General features: G+C 41.8%; 1 protein-coding gene across 1 annotated transcript in view; it reads right to left on the bottom strand.

Annotated features, from left to right (window-relative positions):
- Positions 1–6,413: 6,413 nt before the first annotated feature.
- LOC136832718 (uncharacterized) overlaps positions 6,414–21,505 on the bottom strand; it is a 38,204-nt gene continuing 23,112 nt past the window's right edge. The window contains exons 10-14 of the mRNA XM_067094223.1: positions 20,685–20,843; positions 11,798–11,947; positions 11,346–11,578; positions 9,140–9,289; positions 6,414–7,486 (exon numbers count right to left, since the gene is read on the bottom strand). Of these exons, the coding sequence (XP_066950324.1) occupies positions 7,100–7,486; positions 9,140–9,289; positions 11,346–11,578; positions 11,798–11,947; positions 20,685–20,843 (1,079 nt within the window). The 3' untranslated portion in view covers positions 6,414–7,099. The remainder of the gene's footprint in view (positions 7,487–9,139; positions 9,290–11,345; positions 11,579–11,797; positions 11,948–20,684; positions 20,844–21,505) is intronic.

The following is a 21,505-nucleotide window of genomic DNA, read 5'->3' as shown; positions in this document are numbered from 1 at the left end:
CTCAAAATTTCGAAATTGCGGGTCTGCTAGTTTGTTATGGTTATGGCGACGTGCCCCGCCCACTTTCAGGTGTAAGAGAAGGTACAACATAGCAAAAAGCTTCAATTTGTTTATACAGGCAGTCCCCGGTTATTGGCGGGGTTCCGTTTCTAAGGGTGTGATGAAAACCGAAAATTACCGCTAAACGAAAATCAGCGATTTTCGGTGCCTTTTTGGCGATTTTCAGGGGTTATCGGCGCTGAAAAGTGCCGATTTTCAGTTATCGGCGCCTCTGTTAAGTATGTATCAGTGCCAATACCCAACTATTGGCGCTGATAAGCGGAAATTGGCGATTTTTGGCGCCAAAAATTACTGATTTTCGTCACTAGACAAGCACCATAAAACCGGATCACTGTTAACCAAGCCCGCCGTTAACCAAGGACTGCCTGTATATACTGGGTTAGCATATATAAAACTTTTATTATAAAAATGTCATTTTTTATAAGTAACTTACCCAGTAATTACATAGCTGATTCCCACACTGAATGGAGGTAGGAATGTTGGACATATCTACCCCAAAACATTATTAACAGTAATGAGTTTGAGAATAGAAATTTGCTAACACTGAATCAAAGTTGTTGAACCTTACCTGATAAGAGAGCTGCTACAGGAAGATTTGCAAACACTGAATCAAAGTTGTTGAACCTTACCTGATAAGAGAGCTGCTACAGGAAGATACTGCCTCTGGTTGGTGCTCATCTTATCCAGTAGAGGCGAGGCGGTAAAGCCTTGAGGGCCTACTACTATAATGGGTGCTTTGTAGCAATGGACTAAATTCCAAGGGCTAGCAAAGTACAACAAGATGCCCCTGCCCAGGGCGCAGTACCACACAAAATAACCAGAGTAAATAGTCACCATAACCACCAAGAATCAAATTAAAAACACCAATACCCAACCATAAAACCAAAAGACTGGAGGGTACTCCAAGTACATACTCCCAGGTTCCCCAAAACTCAACACCCTAAGCAAGGCGAAGAGATTAAAGACAGGACATTGCTTTCTACGTTTCCTTCCCCAACACCACTCCAGCCACATAAAACGGACCCAAGGTACTCCATTGATCGTAAGTCGTCTCGATATCCCTTGAATAATGCGATGCAGACACCAACTTGCACTTCCAAAACGTCACTTGTACAAATGATGTAAGGGATAGATTGCGCTTAAACGCCAAAGACAGCGACTGCTCTTATCTCATGGGGTTTTACCTTTAAAGATTAGAGTCTTCTTTCACCATGGAATGTGCTTCGGAAATCAGATTCCTCAGGAAAAATGCCAGGGTATTCTTAGACAGGGGTCTAGAGGGATATTACACAGAACACCAAAGGTTTCTTGAAGTACCATGAATGTCCTTCGTTCTGTGAAGATAAAACTTAAGGGCCCTTACTGGACAGGGAGTTCTTTCTTCTTAAGACGGACCACTATCTTGGACAAGTTCTTGATCATAAAAGAACGAGGCCATGGATTCGATGGCGATTTGTTCTTAGCCAGAAAGTGTAGGGAATAGAAGCAAACTGCATTCCCCTGAGAAAATCCTATGTTTCTGTCTAAAGCATGGATTTCGCTGGACCTCTTAGCAGTGACCAAGGCAACCAGAAAAAGAGTTTTCCTGGTAAGATCCCTTAAAGAGATAGATTGCATGGGCTCAAAACATGAACTGGAAAGCCACTTAAGGACCATGTCTAAGTTCCAGGACAGCAAATGTTTTTCTTTAAGCTTTGCGGTGTCAAAGGACTTAATAAGGTCGGACAAAATCCTGGTTCAACAATAAGTCCATCCCTTTATGGTGGAAAACTGAGCTAAGCATAGCTCTGTATCCTTTAATGGTAGAGGTGGAAAGTCCTTTAGCGGAGCGTAGGAACAGAAGAAAGTCAGCTATTTCTGCTACAGAGGTCTTAGAAGAGGACATGTTATTTTGTCTGTTATTTTGTCTGCACCAGGACCTGAAGATGGACCATTTTGCCTGGTAGACATTATCTGAAGACTGTCTTCTACACTTTGCAATTGCATCTGCACCCGCTCTTGAAAAACCCTTCTTTCGGAGCAGTCGCCTAACAGTTTGAACCCTGTTAGGGCCAGAGAAGACAGGTTTTGGTGGAACCGACGGAAGTGAGGTTGCCTGAGAAGTTGATACTTCTGTGGCAGCAGTCTCGGGAAGTCCACAAGAAGGTCTAGTCGATCCGGGAACCACTCTTTTGTTGGCCAGAAGGGAGCTATCAATATCGTGGATAGGTTTTGATGAGACCGGAATTTGTTGATGACTTGCCTCATTAAACCGAATGGGGGAAAGGCATACAGATCTTTGTTGGACCAATCCTGCAACATTGCATCGGTCACCCATGCCAAGGGATCTGGAACTGGTGAGCAGAAGAGAGGAAGTCGGTGATTTCTGGAAGACGCAAACAAATCTATCATTGGTTTCCCCCAGAGCTTCCACAGATCCAGACAAACCAATGGGTCTAATGTCCATTCTGTGGAAAGAATGTCTTTGACGACTCAATTCGTCCGCGAGAATGTTTAGTCTCCCCTGAATGAAACGCGTTGTCACTTGAGTTTCGTTCTGGTGCAACCAAAGAAGAAGGTCCCTTGTTGTTTCATACAGGGAGAAAGAGTGGGTTCCTCCTTGTTTCTGGATGTATGCCAGAGCCGTTGTGTTGTCTGAATGCACTGCTACTGTCCTCCCCATATTTCTGAAGTGAAGCACTGCAGGCCCAGAAATATCACCAGTAATTCCTTTATGTTGATGTGCCAGTTTCGCTGTTCCTGGAACCAGGTTCCTGACACTTCTTTTAATCCCAAAAGAGCTCCCCAACCTAGGTTCGATGCGTCTGAAAAGAACTCTAGGTTGGGGTTCAGAGGATGAAGAGATTTCCCTTCTGATAGTCTCTTCCTGGAATTCCACCAATGAAGATCCTCCTTGAGCTCCCCAACCTAGGTTCGACGCATCCGAAAAGAACTCAAGGCTGGGGTTCAGAGGATGAAGAGATTTCCCTTCTGATAGTCTCTTCCTGGAATTCCGTTGTTATCGGGAACACGAACGAGCCCAGAGACTTTTTCCTGTTCCAGCTTGCTCTGAGGAAGAACGGGAGAGGTCTCAGGTGAAGTCTTCCCAGAGTGACGAATTATTCCATGGATGAGAGGGTACCTAGAAGACTCATCCACTGATTGGCCGAGACACCTTTCTATTCTCTTCGGGACTGGAAAAACCCGAAAATCCCGAGAAGTGATTGTTATCCCTAAATAAGGAATCTCCTGAGAAGGCATCAGGAAGGACTTGTCTCGATTGGTGAGAAGGCCCAATTCTTGAGCCAAGAGAAGAGTCGTGTGAATGTCCTCCGTACATTGCGCTTTGGAGCGGGAACGTAGTAGCCAGTTGTCTAGATATAAGGAGATCTTTATCCCCATCAAATGAAGCCATTTTGCTAGGGGAGTCAATATTCTGGTGAACACTTGCAGCGCTGTTGAGAGGCCGAAGCAGAGAGCCCGAAATTGGAACACCTTGTCCTGAAACATAAACCTGAGGTACTTTCTCGAAGATGGATGTACTGGAATGTGAAAGTACGCGTCCTGCATGTTGATGGACGCCATCCATTCTCCCTGGCAAATGGATGCAAGGATCGAATGGTTTGTTTCCATCTTGAATGATGTCCTTTTGACAAAGGCATTTAGAGCACTTACGTCTAAAACGGGTCTTCAGCCCCCCCGATGACTTGGGCACCACAAAGAGATGGTTGTAGAATCCCAAAGAATGAATGTCCTCTACTAGCTATATAGCCTCTTTCTGAACAAGGGACTCCACCTCTAGCAAGAGAGCAGCAAATCTCTCTGAGCCTGGAGAATAAGCTGTCAATTCGACAGGCTTGCAGATTAGAGGTTTGTTCAAAAAGGGGATAGTGTAGCCCTCCGTCAGGACAGACACTATCCAAGATTCCGTTCCCTTTTGTTCCCACCGTTCCCAAAAGTGAAGGAGCTGCGCTCCTATCTGAATACGGAGGATTTATGTTTTCATTTCTTGGAGCAAGACTTTGAAGAAGACTTCTTGATGGAACGCTGTGGGAAACGGGTATAAGTTCTTGTCCTAGTCTGGGATCTAGAACGGGAGCTCCGAAAGGGAGTAGGTTTTAGCGGAGACGAAGATCTGGGAGGAAGAGCTGAAGAATCCTTGGGGAGTCTCATAGATTGGGTGAGCAGGTCCTGAGTGTTCTTTCCTGCAGGTCAGAGGCGATGTTCAATACTGTAGCCCGTGGAAAAAGATACTCGAAGGGGAAGAAGAGGAGGGCCGATCTCTGAGATGGAGTGACACCTTTTGAAGTAAAGGAGCACCAAAGCTCCCTCTTCTTAAGAATACCCATGGCGTACAGACTGGCTAACTCCAGCGTACTATCGTGAACGCCTCTGTCAATACAGGAAAAGTACCCCCAAGAGATCCAACGAGATCTCTTGAGGTACTAAAGAGCACTCTCTAAGTTTGTGCGCCAGAGCGCCCACCATCCAGTCCAGGAAGCTCATCACTTTGAACACCTTGAAAATATTTTTAAGAAGGTGCGCAAGCTCCGAGGCCAAGAAAAATTTTGGCTGAGGAGAAAGCTGATCTCCTAGTCGAGTCGATAAGGCCGGAGAAGTCTCCCTGAGAGAAGGCAGAGACTCCCAGGGAAGGAGCTTCTCCGGTCGCATAAAACCTGTAACTCGACCTAGACAATTTGGAAGGAGGAAAACAATAAACTGCTTTGCTTTGTTCCCTCTTCTCAGAAAACCACCCTTCTACTTCATCCAGTTCCTTCTTTGCTGAAGAGGAAAGAACCAAATTCGGTAATTTTGAAAAACCAACTGAGGGGGCTTCCATGAAGAAAGTCGAAGCAGGAACGGAGGGAGTAGCTGGCGAAAAGAAGCTTGGATAAGTTGCTAACAGGAACCTTAACAGCGCAGAGTACACCGACGAAGGAGCATCTTGCTCTGGAACAACCTCTTCTTCAGAAGAGACAGGAGAAAGCGTTAAGTCCGCTGTCGTCTGAGCTGTAGGAGGAACCTTCTGAAGCAAACTGAGAATATTATCCAGTTTGCTCTGAATCAGGTCAACGGGATGAGGGAAAATGTCCGAGACAACACTACTAAGAAGCAGTGGAGGAGCGGGCACCAATGGGCGCTCAGGGGGTGCTGTGGAGACGAGAGCCAGTAGCGAAACTTGTTGGTGGACAGGCGCCAGTGGGCACTCAACCGTAAACGGGAGTTTGGGCGCTTCGACGCTAGTTGCTGGTGCTAATTGTAGAGATGAAGGTGCTGGGTGTGCAACTCCTGATGCAGTAGCTCCTTTATTCGACGACGAGCGCTCCCGTGCCACAAGGCGCTTAGGCGTCAATTTACGACTGTCGTCAGAAGAAGCAGAAGAGGATTGTTCTGGGGTATCCCAGTGACTACACGATGGGCGTGCTGAATCCTTGCCCTTCTTACAAGGAACAGGGGGAGAAATCTCAAACTCCACTGCACGCCGCTTTAGCAGGTGTGACTTGTCCACATAGCGCTGTGCACGCCTGGGACTAAAATCTTCGGAGCTGGAGGACATACAGTGAGCACTCACTTGAAAGCCTTTCCAATGGTCTTTGGTTGCACTCTGGGATTCATCAACAGACTGAACCGAGGGGGCGACTGCTCTGGGGCAGACACCACCGACCTCCCTTAGGCTGCCAGTTTGGCTCCTTCCAGGTGCTGGGGAGTATGTCGGGGGACCTTGGCCTATGAGAATCAGTGGGCCGAACAGCCACCTCCTCCGCTATCATTGCACTTGCACTGGGCGCCACAAGGCTCTCTGACTCACTTTTATCCATAAGCACTTTACCGATGACACTAATTTAGCGATCGATTGCACAATCAATTTAAGGCAAGTGTCTATTATCGACTCCAGCCTGGCGAACGGAAACGTGAGAGCCAGGTAAAGGAGAGGGTTGCACAGGTGGAGGAAAAGGAATGGGATCGGAAGAGATTACAGGTGCAATTGCATCTGACTTAGTGGGTGAATCCTGACTAAAGCTTTACTAGATTCCCTAGCAATAGCTTTCCTCTTCCTATCTCTAGCTAGTTTCTTGAGATGTGCATCTAAAGTCTTCCACTTCTTAATATCCGAGTCATTAAACTCCTCACAATGTAAATCTACTGAACATGTTTGTCCCCTACATGGAATACAAACAGTGTGCGAGTCGTAAGATTCTTTAGTTAGTCTAGTATTGCAGAGCTTTTGCTGCAATATCTAATGCTAGCACTACTAGTGTCAGACATAATAGAAAAGTCTAATACAAGTCCAAAAAATGGGCAAAGAGTCATCAATCAATGATCAAAATTCGCCTAATACTAGTGTCAGACATCCTAGAAAAGTCTAATATAAGTCCAAAACACGGGCAAAGAGTCATCAATTGATGATCAAAATTCGCTTAACACTATCTTAATTATGCCAAAAGGCTACGAAATTAAATACTTCACCAATTGAAGATAAGTCAAACAACCAGCAAAGTATAAACTCCAAAATTTGAGCTGCTGCCAACCACAGTCCTTCAACCACAGCCGGCAGAAACAAATTGAAGCTCTTTGCTATGTTGTACCTTCTCTTACACCCGAAAGTGGGCAGGGCACGTCGCCATAACCATGACAAATTAGTGGACCTGCAATTTCAAATTTTGAGCTGCCAGTTAAAAGAAACTAATAGCTATGTAATTACTGGGTAAGTTACTTATATAAAAACAGTATGTACTCTGAGGCCTACTCTATAAAAGTATATTTGTGTTCTAGCAAAATTAACTTGATACGGTAATGTGAATGGTGACAGTAATTCATGCAAAATTTGAAAATAAATGTTTTGACCCATTACGTTATACTGGAATGCCATTTTCTCATATGCAGCACCTAGCAAAACTTTTCTACCTTGGAAACAAACAGTACTGTTAGTGAGAAATACTTACCAACCTGATATTATTAACTGAAATGTGTCCATGATACATGAAGATATAGCTGTCACTACATACAAACATTTAAAAAGGCAATGCTGTCATGAATTTATAGCTCTGCATTTTATGATTTAATCGTACTTCATGTACGCTGCAAAATTCAAAGGGCTTTCCTCCTGTTGCTGGCCACTGGTGTACGACAGAGCAGCATTTGTTGGAGAAAGAGTAGCAAAATGGGATGGTGACGTCTGGTACTGTGGACTGTGATAACTTTCATCGTAGGTAAGGCTAGATGAAAGATTTCTGTGAAGTGGTGAAGCTTGTGGCAGCTGGGCAAAGCTTTCCGAAACAGGCCCCATATCTGGTACAATCATTAGTGTATCATCAGGACCAGACTGAGCCTGGAAAGTGTAAGTGGGACTTGGAGGATATTCTGTGAGTGTTGTTGGAGGTGGAGTTCCAGGAAGTTGAGGTTGCAAAGAAACATTGGTATTTTCCAAATCTGAGAAGATGTCAGCCTGCCAATAAAATGAAAAATAGTTAGGAAAGAAATTACTGTAACTGAATGCATATACACACCCATGATATTCCAGGGTGCTTGCTAAAAGAATTGTACTTAAGGTTTACAAAAATAATGGCAAAAAAATTCTTTGCACAGTATGTGAAACAAATATATACCTTTGAGAGTAATATATACTGTATATTTAAGACCAAACTGACAATATCCGATTGTGTATAAAACAAAAATCCATGTAGAGTATTTGGTTCTTGATTTTCTTGACAGGTAACTTCTTTAGTAGTCTTTAACAAAGGATGACTTATAGCTTTGTCATGAAAAACATTATTGGAACTTAAAACATTGTAATGTAAATTCTGAAAATCTGCACAATGTAAATTCTGAAAATCTGGTAACAAGGTAGTTTAGCCACATAGGGCTATTAATATAAAAAATAATTCTTCTAATATATAACTTTTTCAAACAAATGCATCAATCATCCTCCTCTATAGTTTTGAATATCCTTTTATAAAAACGGCCTGTCCTCCAAACAGATTTCAGTTATAAAAGATCTTGTAGAATGTTAAATCTCTTTGAAAATTCATTAATGTGATGCTTGAAAGTAAGGGTTCTTGGCGAACAGAAGATTCCATTCAAACTGACATATCCATGGTAGAAAAAATACTCATCAAACCAAGCTGGGCAGGAGAGATATCAGTTACACATTAGACATTTTAAAGTCTGAAGCATGTTCAATAATACAATATAGAATGTCGCCTAAGCCAAGAGCTGATATAAATGCTCCTTCTGTATCAATTATGTTTTATCCTAAGGTGTCTGATACATATGGAAAGGGCTTGAGAGAGTATTTGCCAATAGTGTATTTAAATATCAGCAGCTTTTTTACTATTAATTTCCACTGCTGGTGGTGTACCAAGCACATATTTAACAGCTATTTTTTTTTAACTTTCCCATATCACAGATTGTTGTATTTTTGTATTTATAGTAAAACTGACCAAAATCCTTAATGTGACCTTTTAATTTTATACCCAAATTGTACTTGAGCCTTCCGATAGTTCACATTTACAATGACTGCATCCCATTCTTCGATAAGTTGCACAACACTGTCAAGACAGTATACACCATCAAACAATAATTCCAGCTGCTGGAGTTCAAACCAGCTTCAAAAAATGTCTCTCATTTTTGGGCTGGATACCTTCAACTATATGGCAAGGTATACCTTACTTAGGCAATCAATTTTGGGCTGTACATTTCAAATTATATGGCATGGTATTCCTTATAAAAAAAGAGATAAAAAGCTAACTCCTGTGAGTGTATGAGCTAGTCCCCTCCTTAAAACTTATACCACTGTTTACTCTTAATCTCTGACTACCCATTTAAGAAAGTTACTGCTTAATTATAAGAAACAGCAACATGTTCTTTACACTTTTCTTTTGCTTTCCTTCTTCGTTATATAATTAAAAGTAATAAGATGCTCCTTCCACTGGAAAAGGTTCTTATTTATTTGAGTAACATCTCTATGATTCTTTTTTTTTTTTACACAATTGCACATTCTATTTTCACAATAATTTTGAAATGGAAAACCAAGTTCCGAACATACCGAAAGAAATTTGGTGACTTAGTTATAAAATTGAATAAAAGGAAATGAACTCGCCTGTGAACATTCTATGTGAGCTGTAATGACATGTGTAACATCCTCTGCTGTCTGAGATGTTGAAACTGTGCTATTTGACTTCTTTTCACGTTTCCGAGTACTAGTTACCTTCGCTGACTCTTTCTTCGTGTGTTTCTTCATTACATGGGTCTAGCAAAATAAAAGTAAGAAAATGAATATATATACAAAATTACAATGTCAGATGTGATAACACTACATGTAAATGATTAATCCTTTTTCTATCTTAAAGGGTTTAATCCTTTTTCTATCTTAAAGGGTGTCATTTTTTCAAATATCTTAAAGGGTGTCATTTTTTCAAACTGAAATGTCTTCAACTGATCTAGAAAGACCAACCTAAAAGGAGCAACACCAAAAAATATGCACCCAAAGTATCAACACAATAACATATTTTAACAAGAAATATTATTATAACATACTGTATATTGTTTGTTTAATCATGATGGAGAATCATTCAAGTGAACTTTACTAATGATGGCTAAATATACAACCTCTGAAAAATTAAATGTTCAATAAAAAGCCATAACTTTTACACAGCCTTATCATGCATCAGGAACTAATCCTATAAGCCGTTCAATACAAGCTCAGGTGGTCCAGGTTAGCTGGCACAAGCTTGGAGGTTCCCACCAGTCTAAATGAATAATTTTGTGTGTAGTTTGATGCAGTTGAAACAGAAAAGTGTACCTATGAGGTTGGGACTCCTTGTAAAAGTACTGTAATGTGTTTGTATTGAAATGTTTTTTCATAAAATTACTTCTGTTTCACCACGAACCTATTACTTCAACAAAGCCTCATTAGCAACTTGATCAGGCGGTGCCTTAACTGCTGATTATTTGACAGACAGAAAAGAGTACCTGAAGAGACAATGGAACTTATGGGCTAAGCAATCCAGAGCTCAAAGGAAAAAAAATCAATGGCAAATGAGATAGCTAATCTTCCACAAAAGCACCTTGGAAAACTTTCAAGAGAAGTGCTTACCATTGCACTTTTCCTTTAAAACATTTATATGATGGTAACTACAGAAAACTTGGTAAAATAACCAACAATCAAGCCAATATGTGCTAACACAGAAAGTTGCTCTTGTAAGCTATACATGATCTCTTAAATTATTACAAAAATATAAAACCAATGGGTAAAAAAGATTAAAGCTATCAAATCAATATAAAACACTTGGAAACAATACAGCGTTGGAAAACAAAAAAAATAACTTACTTGAACTACTGTCAGAGACAGAAACTGACCTGTGGTAATTCGCATAGCTCAAACTGCTTTGCTAAAAAAAATCATTAGTATCACCAATGGCAAAACCCCTAGCCAGAGGAGATGCTATTTAAAGAAGGAATAACAAAATGACAAGACAAAAATCCTGAATGTTAACTAGCTGACAAACACATAGAGAATGATACAGTTAACTACCATAGACTGCTGGGGACCTACCCTACCTAAACTGATTCTTCCTCTTCTGATGGATAACATATACTGTATTGGAATTGCAAGTATGTAATGGGTTTATGATGAAACAAATTAGTTTTAAATAATAAAAATTCAGTGTTGGCTATTTTTTAATTATTTTTAGGCAATTTAATGTCTGAATACACATACTGTACTGCAGTATTATAACTCGAAAAATTATCTGAAAAGTTTATTGGCAATTTTGTAAACTTTGCTCATGGTCCCAGGATGCTAGTGACTTCTGTACATAAGCCTGTCAAATTCAGGTTCTGTAGCCTTAGCAATGAGCTATCATGGTGGATAATATCAGGGCTGATACCAGGATTGCTTGAGATTATTAAGAAAATCCATGTAAGAAAATTAAATATAACAGAGAAATCAGTTCCTGAATAAAAGGGGGTCAAATAATCTAGGAGATTTTGCAAAAAAAAGTAACCAGTCCCTGAAGTTCCAATGGTGCAGGTAATACAGCTACTTTTGCCTATCAGTCTGACAAGCAAAACTTTACATTGTCTGGGACATTTGTAGGGAGCAAATTTGGACTAGTGGAAGAGATAGGATTGTGATAAAACAAATTTTTGTTCTGTAAAGTTGCCAACCAACATATTTACATATAAATTTCATGAAAACCCCTTACTTGAAAGGTTTTCGTATTCAATGAAAATAAAAAATGCCAATTTCATGCCTTGCAACAAAGAGTTCTACTTTACTTTAATAGCTCACTTGAACAACCTACCTTCAAGTAGTCACGTCTCATAGTAGCATAATCACACTCAAGACATTTGAACGGTTTCTCTGAGAGATGCAACTTCATATGTCGTTTCAAATGGCTATTGGTTATAAAGTTGTTTCCACATACAGTACAGACACAAGGTCGGCTCTTTGAGTGGCTTTGCATATGTTCTTTGAGGTGGGACTTCTTGGCAGTCTCATATTTGCAATTTGGAAACTGGCACTTCAGAAGATCTCCTAAAGGGAAAAATAATTTATTTCATAATTAATATTTTCATAATGCTGTTGTTTCAAATCCGACATAATTTCCAATGATTTAAAATTAAAACCTATTGAAAAATAGTACAAGTCCAACACTACAAAATTTATTGTCACCGGGAACAGATGCTTTACTGTGCTTGCAAAATATATGTAGAAATTATGCAAATAACATAAAAGGAAGGCATAATCACTCACCTGTGTGTATTTTAACATGAGTAATAAGCGCATTCTTTGTCTTTCCAGACCAACCACAGGTCTCACAAAGAAAAGGGCGATCATTCGTATGTTTTGTTTCATGGGTATGAAGTACCTGGATTCTGTTGAACTGCTGCCCACATACCTTACCTGACAAAAAGATACAAATGAAATGAATTACCATCCACAGACAGCATATCCAACTTCATTTCCTCATCATTTCACCATAAATTGCCTTAAAAAATATCTCAACTTATCTGCTGTTTCAAAACTGTACTAAATTGCCTACAATGAAATCAATTTTAACCATAAAAAGTTTTTCTTGGGTATTACAGAATACTGTACTGCATGTTGGACAGCTGGATATATAAATAACCTAACAGAATATTTTCTGGTATACTGTACACAAAATGGAATACGTACCAGGTGCCGCATTATCAACAACTGTCACAGCAACATGAAGTTTTCATAATAAAACTAATATTTTAACACTTACCTGAACACCTGAATTCGCCCTTAATCCCACTAGCCCAAACAACTCTCAATTACCAATCCCACTATTGGGAATTTTAACAGCCAGCATTACCAACGCTGCAGGTAAAATCTTGTCACTTGAGCTACCACAACAAACGGTTGGCAACGCTGACACAGGTGTGCACTGACACTCCCACTTTCGTCAATTGCTTTATTCAAGGTCAAGATTGATGTGGGGAAAGGAGGGTGGGAATCATTCAGGTGTTCAAGAAAGTATTACGATATTAGTTTTATTATGAAAACTTCATATTGCAATAAACTCCCTGAACACCTGAATTCGCCCGATTAACATCATTTAGAGAAGGAGGGCTCAATTCTATTGCACGCCTTTTGACAACTGCACAGATGGTAGCTCACCAATCTGCTCCACATAAATGTCCGTTTAGTCATACACTCACCACATCAATCAATGCTTTCAGTGAAGAGACATGTTGGAGAGTACTTGGATTGACAGTCAGGTCAGTACTCTTGGTCCGTCGACCTCCCATGTGGCTCTTCAGAACCTCTCATGTATGGAAGAGAATGAGGCAGAGTGCAGAGCCGCTGGCCCTCTGGGAGAACCATCTAAGTTTGTGGCACACCCCGCTTTTACAACCACAGAGATGGCAGCTCACCGATCTGCTCTGCACAGGATATCTATTTAGTTATACACTCACCTTATCAATCGATGCTTTTGATGACGAGACATGCTGGAGAGTACTTTGATCGCCCGTCAGGTCCGTACTGTCTCGGTCCGTCAAACTCCCATATGGTTCTTCAGAACCTCTCATGTACAGAGTAAGATGAACCTCCCATGTGGCTATTCAAGAGCCTCTCATGTATGGAGGGAAATGAAGCAGTGTGCCAAGCTGCTGACCCTCCGCCATCCAGGTGCGGATAAGGCCTGACGACCGACAAGCAAAGAAGTCTCTCAGCGCTGACGAAAGAGCCTAGCCTACTAGAGCATCCCCTTGGAATCTCTTAGGGAAACTATCAAAGACTAAGATACTTAAAACGTACTAAACCTAAGTTCATGTGATTATACTATCACTGTTGCCTAAGAATTCTAAAGACTAAAAGGAATTCCTCTATCTGGTTAACCTAAGAATCTCCTCACTAAGTGAATACCGCCTCAGCTAAATGAACGCACCCTAGATAGTAGACTTCGCCGCTACATGTGGACTAAGAGAATAACCCTCCAAACCTCCGCACTAAGCGAATACTACCTCAGCGAAATGAGCGCACCCTAGATAATAGACTTCGCTGCTACACGTGGACTAAGAGAATAACCCTCCAAACCTACGCACTAAGCGAATACCTCCTCAGCTAAATGAACGCACCCTAGGTAGTAGACTTCGCCGCTACATGCTATGAGGTGAAACGAGCGTCTCCTAAGTAAAGGAAGTAAACACTGAGACAGACTTCCAAGCAGCTGCCTCCAGAATAGAAGACACTAAATAATTCCTTAGAAAGGAAGATGAAGTGGACATACTCTGAATACTGTGCGGTCGGGGAAATACAGAGCTGAAGACGATGAAGAACCCTGAGAAGCCTGGGAAATCACCTCCGTCCAAAAGTAACTAATCGCCTTCTTTGACAGCGGACAGGAAGGATTCTGCGGAGAGACATGAAGTGTACGCGGAAGTGGAGTTTCTCAACTTTAAACGAACGAGGCAGAGTTTTAACCTCTGACTCTGTCTTTGCCACAAATTCCAGAAGACAGACAAATACATATCATTTCTCACATAGGAACCCAACCTAGAAACTGCCTGAAGCTCGCCCAACCCTCTAGCTGAAGCTAAAGCCGTAAAAAAAAGCAACTTCTTAGTAAGTGTCTTAACATTATAGCTTCAATGGGTTCAAAGGCAGGGAAACGCAAGAAAAATATTGAAGTACTTCCGACAAGTCCCACGGAGGGGCCCGAATCGGCAAGACAGGACATTCAATCTTAAAAGAATGTAATAAATCATCAATTATCTTACTACTAGAGAAATCATCAATTATCTTACTACTAGAGATTCCAGGAAGGTGGAAACTAATTGTACCGCTACTCATTGAGCGGTAGTCAGCAACAGCCGAATACGAAAGACCCTTGACTTTCCAAAGGAATAAAAGAAAATCAGCTATTTTGGCTATGGAGGGTCTAGAGATGGAATGACCTTCCTTATGACACTAACTTCTATACCTTGTCCAGCTGAACCTGGTAAGGCTTACGGGTTGACTAGCCCTTTGTTGGCCGACTCGGTAGAGCTTTAGACTGTCATTCGATGGGCCGGAGTTCAATTCCCGCGGCCGGCTGATGAAGAGTTAGAGGAATTTATTTCTGGTGATAGAAATTAATTTCTCGCTATAATGTGGTTCGGATTCCACAATAAGCTGTAGGTCCCGTTGCTAAGTAACCAAATGGTTCTTAGCCACGTAAAATAAGTCTAATCCTTCGGGCCAGCCCTAGGAGAGCTGTTAATCAGCTCAGTGGTCTGGTAAAACTAAGGTATACTTACTTTTTACGGGTTGACTTTCTCAAGCTAAAAGAAAGCTGTCTAGCCACAGCTTTAGGGAGTCCGGACAGTCTAGCGGCTCTCTCTACAGTCGCCCTGCAACTAGGTACAGCACACGAGGGCTTGGGTGATAATGGTGAGAATGCGGTTGTCTGAGAAGAACTTCTGCATGGGTAGGGACATCGGAACTTTCGTAAGGAGCTCTAGGTGTTCCGGAGACCAAGCGTTTTAGGGCAAGCAGGGAGCTATTAGAGTCACAGACATCTTGACACCCTCCCGCAATTTCCTTATTACCTGATGAATGAGACCGGATGGAGGAAAGGCATACACCTGCATGTGATTCCAATTTGTAACGTCACATTGGTGCCTATTGACATGGGGACCACCATTGGTGGAAAATATACCAGAAGACGATGGTTTAATCATGTCGCGAATAAGTCCACAGTTGCTGGCCACTTCCGGAGAACCTGACTTATTACTTCCAGAGCCAAAGTCCACTCTTCCCCCAAATACCTGACGGGAGCGACTTAGCGAATCAGCTCGTACGTTGAGACTCCCCGATATAAATTGGGAAAGAAGACAATTTTCGTTCTTCGCACCCTCTCAGGACTCTCTGTGCTATAGTACTGAGTTCTGTTGAGCCTGTTCCCCACCAAAGTTCTTCAGATACCACATGGCAATTATGCTGTAGCTAAACATAGCCACTACTCTGTTGCGCACCAGGACTGAAAACAACTGAGGGCTTCCTTTACAGCTTTGATTTCCCGAAGATTTATTGACTCATCTTGTTCCCAAAACCCCCCCACAGGCCCTAGGCCTGGGTTTCCTCCAAGGATGAACGTCAGGAAGAGGGGAGTCGATAGACCTTCCCGGTGTCAGATGCACTTCTGACCACCACAGAAGATCCAACAGGCAAGAATCGCTCCCGATAATAACTGCATTTTCGTTGTGGAAGTCCCAGCGATTCCTGAGACATACCTGAAGAGAGCGCATCCAGAGACGAGACCCTGGAATTGAAAGAGAGAGAGAGAGAGAGAGAGAGAGAGAGAGAGAGAGAGAGAGAGAGAGAGAGACATTCTCCCTAAGAAGCTTCTCCAAGCTGGTACCGGCCGTTCCCTGCTGGACAGGAACCCTTCTACCTGCTGAAGGACTGACAGGATCCTCTCCAGGGTTGGGAAAACCCTCAAAGGAAGAGAGAGAATCCTCCTACCTGAATAGGTTAAAAATTCCATTAGAATTCCCTCGCTCTTACTAGCTCCTCTAGAGAGGAGGCAAGGATCAACCAATTGTCTAGATACCTCAACACTCTGTACCCTCGACGATGCATAATTGCCGACATCGGAGACATGAGTTAGAAGCTCTTACAAACGTCCGGATACTGAGGGGGAAGATGACCAAGATAGAAATTTCGATTTTTCTGCTCCAAACGTCATAGACGAAGCCAAAGCATTCACCTGGTGAGCCAGACCCCTCGAGATAAGTTTATTAAGCTGCAAACAGCCACGGATCCGAAGGGACATAGCTGTCACTCTTTTAGAACCCCACTGCAGTAAACCTGACAGCATCCAGAGAGAGAGTGCGCAAGAGCCTCAGTCTGAACGACCGTCCACCTCCTCCAAAGCTTGTCTTACCTGATCAAACCAAACCAGCCAACACGAAAAAGAGGCAGGAGCTGGCTTAGTGACATAAAAAGCCTCAAAAAAAAAAAAATAACTGAATTGACGAAATCGGGACGTCCGGAGCTCTTGCTTGAGGGTACAAAGAAGTAACACACTCAAGCATGCGTCCATAATCGTTAATGCTGGCAAGAGGACATTCTAAGTCCGCCAGAATCTCCTGCACCTCCGGATAAGAATCCTGTTCCGCAATGTCCAAACAGTCTAAGACCAACGAAGGAGGAGGAACTGAACGAAGCCTGGACAACGATGAAGAGTCCGCAAGCGGACCACCCTAACCAGAATGCTGAGCACCCACACCTAATCGGGTACCCGGAGCTGAATCCGCATAGTTGAACCCACCAGGAAGAAGAGAAGGCTGAACCGAGAAAAACCTTGAGCCAATTCCCCATTATTACCAAGGGGAAGACGAGCGAGAGTAGACAAACCCACATTGCTAAACCCTGGGGGAGGATGTGCACACAAAACCGCTTGCGGAGGGACAGAAGAAGATGAAGAAGAAGGAGGGAGAATGAAAGCAGTAGAAGCTACCCTCGGAGTTACCGCCACGGAAAAATCAAGTGATGAAAGCCGCGGACCGCTTGAAGAAGGTACCACAAGCCTTGCCAAAACCGAGGAGCTCAACCCCCAACTGGAAGTGACAGGCAAACCCTGTGAAATACCTGATACTACCAGAACAGCCACTTGAAGCAGAAGCAAGGGGTTACACATACCCGAAGGGATGGAACATGAAACACCTGCAGCCAAATTCTGCCAAAACTGCATTTTCACCTGCCTGGAAGCTCTTCCTACCAGAGAAGACTGTACTGAGGAAGGAAAGGCGAGAGGCAGAGGGATAGCAGATGCAGAAAAAAAGTTACCTGAAGAGGAGGAAAGTCAAAGAAAGGGAAAACGGAAGATGCGGAAGCTGCAAGAAAGACTGGAGCAGAAGAAGAAGAGGCCGAAGAGGAGACTGAAAAAAAAAAGGAGCAGCAGAGAATATGGGAGTAGGAGATGAAGCGACAGATAACCCAGAAGAAAACTTAGAATGAAGGACAGACGGTACACCGAATCCAGCCCTCCTCAATAATCCTGAAACATATCTGACATGAATTCTGGACACTACTGTGTCACATACTCTCTAATGTTAGAGAAACCATTCAAAAAATAACCTTTAACCATAGGTCTGTACCTGTCGAAAGACCCAGCAAATCCACCTTATATTCCACCACAACCAATTGCAGGTCCCGCATGGAGGAGTAGAAAACACAGAGAAGGGGGAAAACTACAGCAGAAGGTTCAGAAACAGTCGGAAGTGAGTTAGGAGCTAAGGCAGAAGGATTCTGCACCACCAGAACTGAAACATTGACTTGAGACTAAGCCAGACAGAAAAGAAGCGATGAAGGCGAAACTCTTGCCAGAGCACAAAAACCACTCGAACCCGAAACCGGAATCCGTCCAGGAGAATGACTCCACACCCTTAATACCTTCTCCTCACTACCTAACCCAGACCTATCCTCCTTTATCACACCTAGATCTTGATCCTGGCTAACATTACCAACATTAAATTTATCAATACTACAAGGGGATTGGGGGGATCCTTCACTGCCTGCTCCGCGCCGAGGGGGCCGGTAGACCCTACTCATTTAGAGGCTTGCTGTTCTGCCATTACCCTCAGCACCCGTTAGGGCTGGTTCTGGAACAGGCAGGGGAGCTGAAAAGGAAGAAGGATTAGACATCCTAACACTATTACTATCCCTATTTGAGAAATGTTGAAGAAGACTAACGATTAAGTTTTCCATACTACTTGCAATCCTATCCTCTATCTGTTTGACTACCTCTGAACTCGCTAAATCCATCAATTGATCTGTAGCAGTAGCCTGAGACACCTGAGGCAACGAGAATCTGACCGACGTTTGCCGCCCTTACTCGCCAAAGACTTGCGATGACAAATGTAATCCTCCATCTCTTGTGCCTTCCAATCAGAACATTCATCACAATGAGTCTGCACATCACACTCAACCTTCCTACAAACCTGACAGAATGTCTATCGTGTCTCAAGGTACTCATCCGTCTCTGGCAGGAAGAAGAAGCGGTGAACTCCAGCATCCACAGTCTTAGGGGCAGTCGAGGTCGACATTGAAGCAGAAGGCACGGTAGCAGAAGGTGAAAGAGTCCATGATAACCAATCGAGACCGGAACCAGCGAGTCCAATTCCAAAAGATGTCCCACATCGAAGATATCCAGAAAATCCAAGAGAAAAAACTGGTAAATACAATCCAGATTTTCACCAAAAGTCCAAAATACAAAGAGAAGTCGGGCAATAGGATTAAAACCTCGCACTGCAGAAGGCAACAACCTTCCAGCAGCACGAACAAAAAGCAATTGACGAAAGCGGGAGTGTCGGCACACACCTTGTGTCAGCATTGCCAACCATTTGTTATGGTAGCTCAAGTGACAAGATTTTACCTGCAGTGTTGGTAACGTTGGCAGTAAAAATTCCCAATAGCGGGATTGGTAATTGAGAGTTGTTCGGGCTAGTGGGATTAAGGGCAAATTCAGGTGTTCAGGGAGTGTCGTGCAATGTAAATATTATAATTCTTGTTTGTACGTATCTAAACATAATATCTTTCTATGGGTTCGCTGCTCAAGTCTTCCTTCTCCACAGAATTCTACTGTGGACATCTGTGTGTTCTATGCCCAACAATTATTATGTCTCTCCCCAAGATGTCACTACATCTTATTCTCTGCCTACCTCTACTTCTATGCTCCATGGTAATATCATATGGTTTCTAAACCAGGGCATTCTCATCCCTGCAAACCACATGACCATACCACCTCATCCTACTTCCCCCAGCTTTATCTGTTGTTTTACAAACACATGTCCTCCAGGCAGCAGCAGCATCTCATGGCCATCGCGGAGTTCACCTGCACAATCAAATACCTCCCCGGCAGTAAGAACCCACACCCACCCTCTGTCTTATTTGTTCACTTTCAAACCTTTCTAGCAATGATCAATTCTGAAAACTAAAAATCTTGGTAAACACTATAACTATTCTAGTTTTACAGAAAGAAATAATATACCAAAGCTCACCTGCATGTTCATTTACCCAGTAAATGGGCATGCATCAAAACATACCAGAAAAATATTATATAGAAGCATTCTGCTACCATTGGAAAATTAAAATCATAAAGAAAAATCATACTTTGGAAAATTACCTATGTTCTACATCTGAAAACATTATCCTTTCGTAAACGAATAAACACTTCCATCGTCATCCATAAAACCTATAAGACATATATATGGCAAAAATATAGCGATTGGAAAAAGTTTAACAATCTCTAATGTAAGTTATAAACAAACTCTAATATTATAAAAATATAAGTGCGATATGATATAAAATTAAAGCCATAATATCAATAGAAAACAAATATAAAATATTTGCAAAAACTGCCAAACTACCATCAGTCCAATGAAAACCGGCTGGTGGCAGTTCATATAAATATCAAATGAAAAATTTTTGGCAAAAAATTCATTAGTATCACCAATGCCACACCCAGAAGAAGCACCACTTGTAAGACTACTAAATGAAAACTGGGGATCTGTACACAGCACTAACCTATTCCAGCTGCTGCTGCAGCTCCTTTGGATGGATGGATGCAGTGTTTGGACATTGTGCTCAAAGCACAATTAGAAATATAAAACTAACAGGCTTGTGTCAAAACATTAACCATCCCTGACAAAGCAGACTGAAGCACACAAATCTTTGAAATACTGATAAATTTATTTTAAATATGCATTGATCTTGAAGCATGTGGTCAGGAAGAGTGAAAGAGTATGAAATAATGAGGGGAAAAAATTAAAGCTATGGCTATCCAGAAGGTTAACAACCATTGCTAGAATCAAGTGGGATTCTTACCCAGCTAGTGCTGAAGGCTAAAGATATGCTTGCACTTTGTTATTAACCAGCTACTGGATGATTTTTCTCAAACTGCTATTTGGGACCCAGTGTCTAAGCTGAAGAACAAATGAGTATTGGGCAAATATATGAGCAATGGGTTTATGGTGAAACAAACTTTACAAGGTCATGCAAATCACCTGACCTATTTTATATACAAAATTTTATAACACAACTGTTGATACAATTATACTGGAAATTTTGTCACAACTTACAAAGAATACCATATCTTCAACTCCAGTTATTTGTGTACAGTACTTACATTTATATTTTTCAGCTTTAGTGTGCTGCATCATATGTTCAGTTAGATTAAATTTCTTGTGGGCACTAAAGTTGCATGTGGGACACTTATAATTCTTTGTTTCTTGATGGATGACAAGATGGTCAAGAAGATGGTAAATACGTTTAAAACTAGCCTCACCTGAAAAAAATTTCCTTGATAAGTTTCAATTCTTTACTGTTAATGAAAAGTATATCTTAAAACTTATTTTTCAAATAATTTCTGTTTTACAAATACAAATTTTCTTTACTGTTAATGAAAAGTATATCTTCTTAAAACGTATTTTTCAAATAATTTCTGTTTTACAAATACTGTACAAACAAATTGCTTTTAATAGTACCACTATTCCCAGCCAAAGTTGGTAGACCAACAGATGAAACGGCACATTTAAAAGAGGGTGAAAGTTGGATAAGAAATGCCCTGGTACAAGGGCCTTCTGTATCAGAGACCCTGAGATGCACATTATTTGGAAAGAAGGGAGGTGAACATTAAGAATAAAAGTAACACATACAGTACTCGTACCAAGTTACCGTGCAATTCACTGTCATACTGGTGCCTCTCATTTTGTTATGATGGTGTACCTAATTAAAATTCATTCAAAAGAGATTCCCATCCCCCAGTGATGGCTCGAGAAATAATCTCGGGCACTGCTGTAATATTTCTAACAGCCAGAGCAGATACTTGTTTCTGGGTATACAGTAAATACACCAGCAATAAAACTTTGGCCTTACAGTTAGAAACTATTTTAAGAAAAGCCTCATGTGCATCTTACTCAGTTCCACCAAGATCCAGCATCTGTCATT

The sequence above is a fragment of the Macrobrachium rosenbergii genome, chromosome 50, assembly GCF_040412425.1.
Source record: "Macrobrachium rosenbergii isolate ZJJX-2024 chromosome 50, ASM4041242v1, whole genome shotgun sequence".
Classification (NCBI taxonomy): domain Eukaryota; kingdom Metazoa; phylum Arthropoda; class Malacostraca; order Decapoda; family Palaemonidae; genus Macrobrachium; species Macrobrachium rosenbergii.
This window is presented reverse-complemented; position numbering and strand designations above follow the sequence as displayed.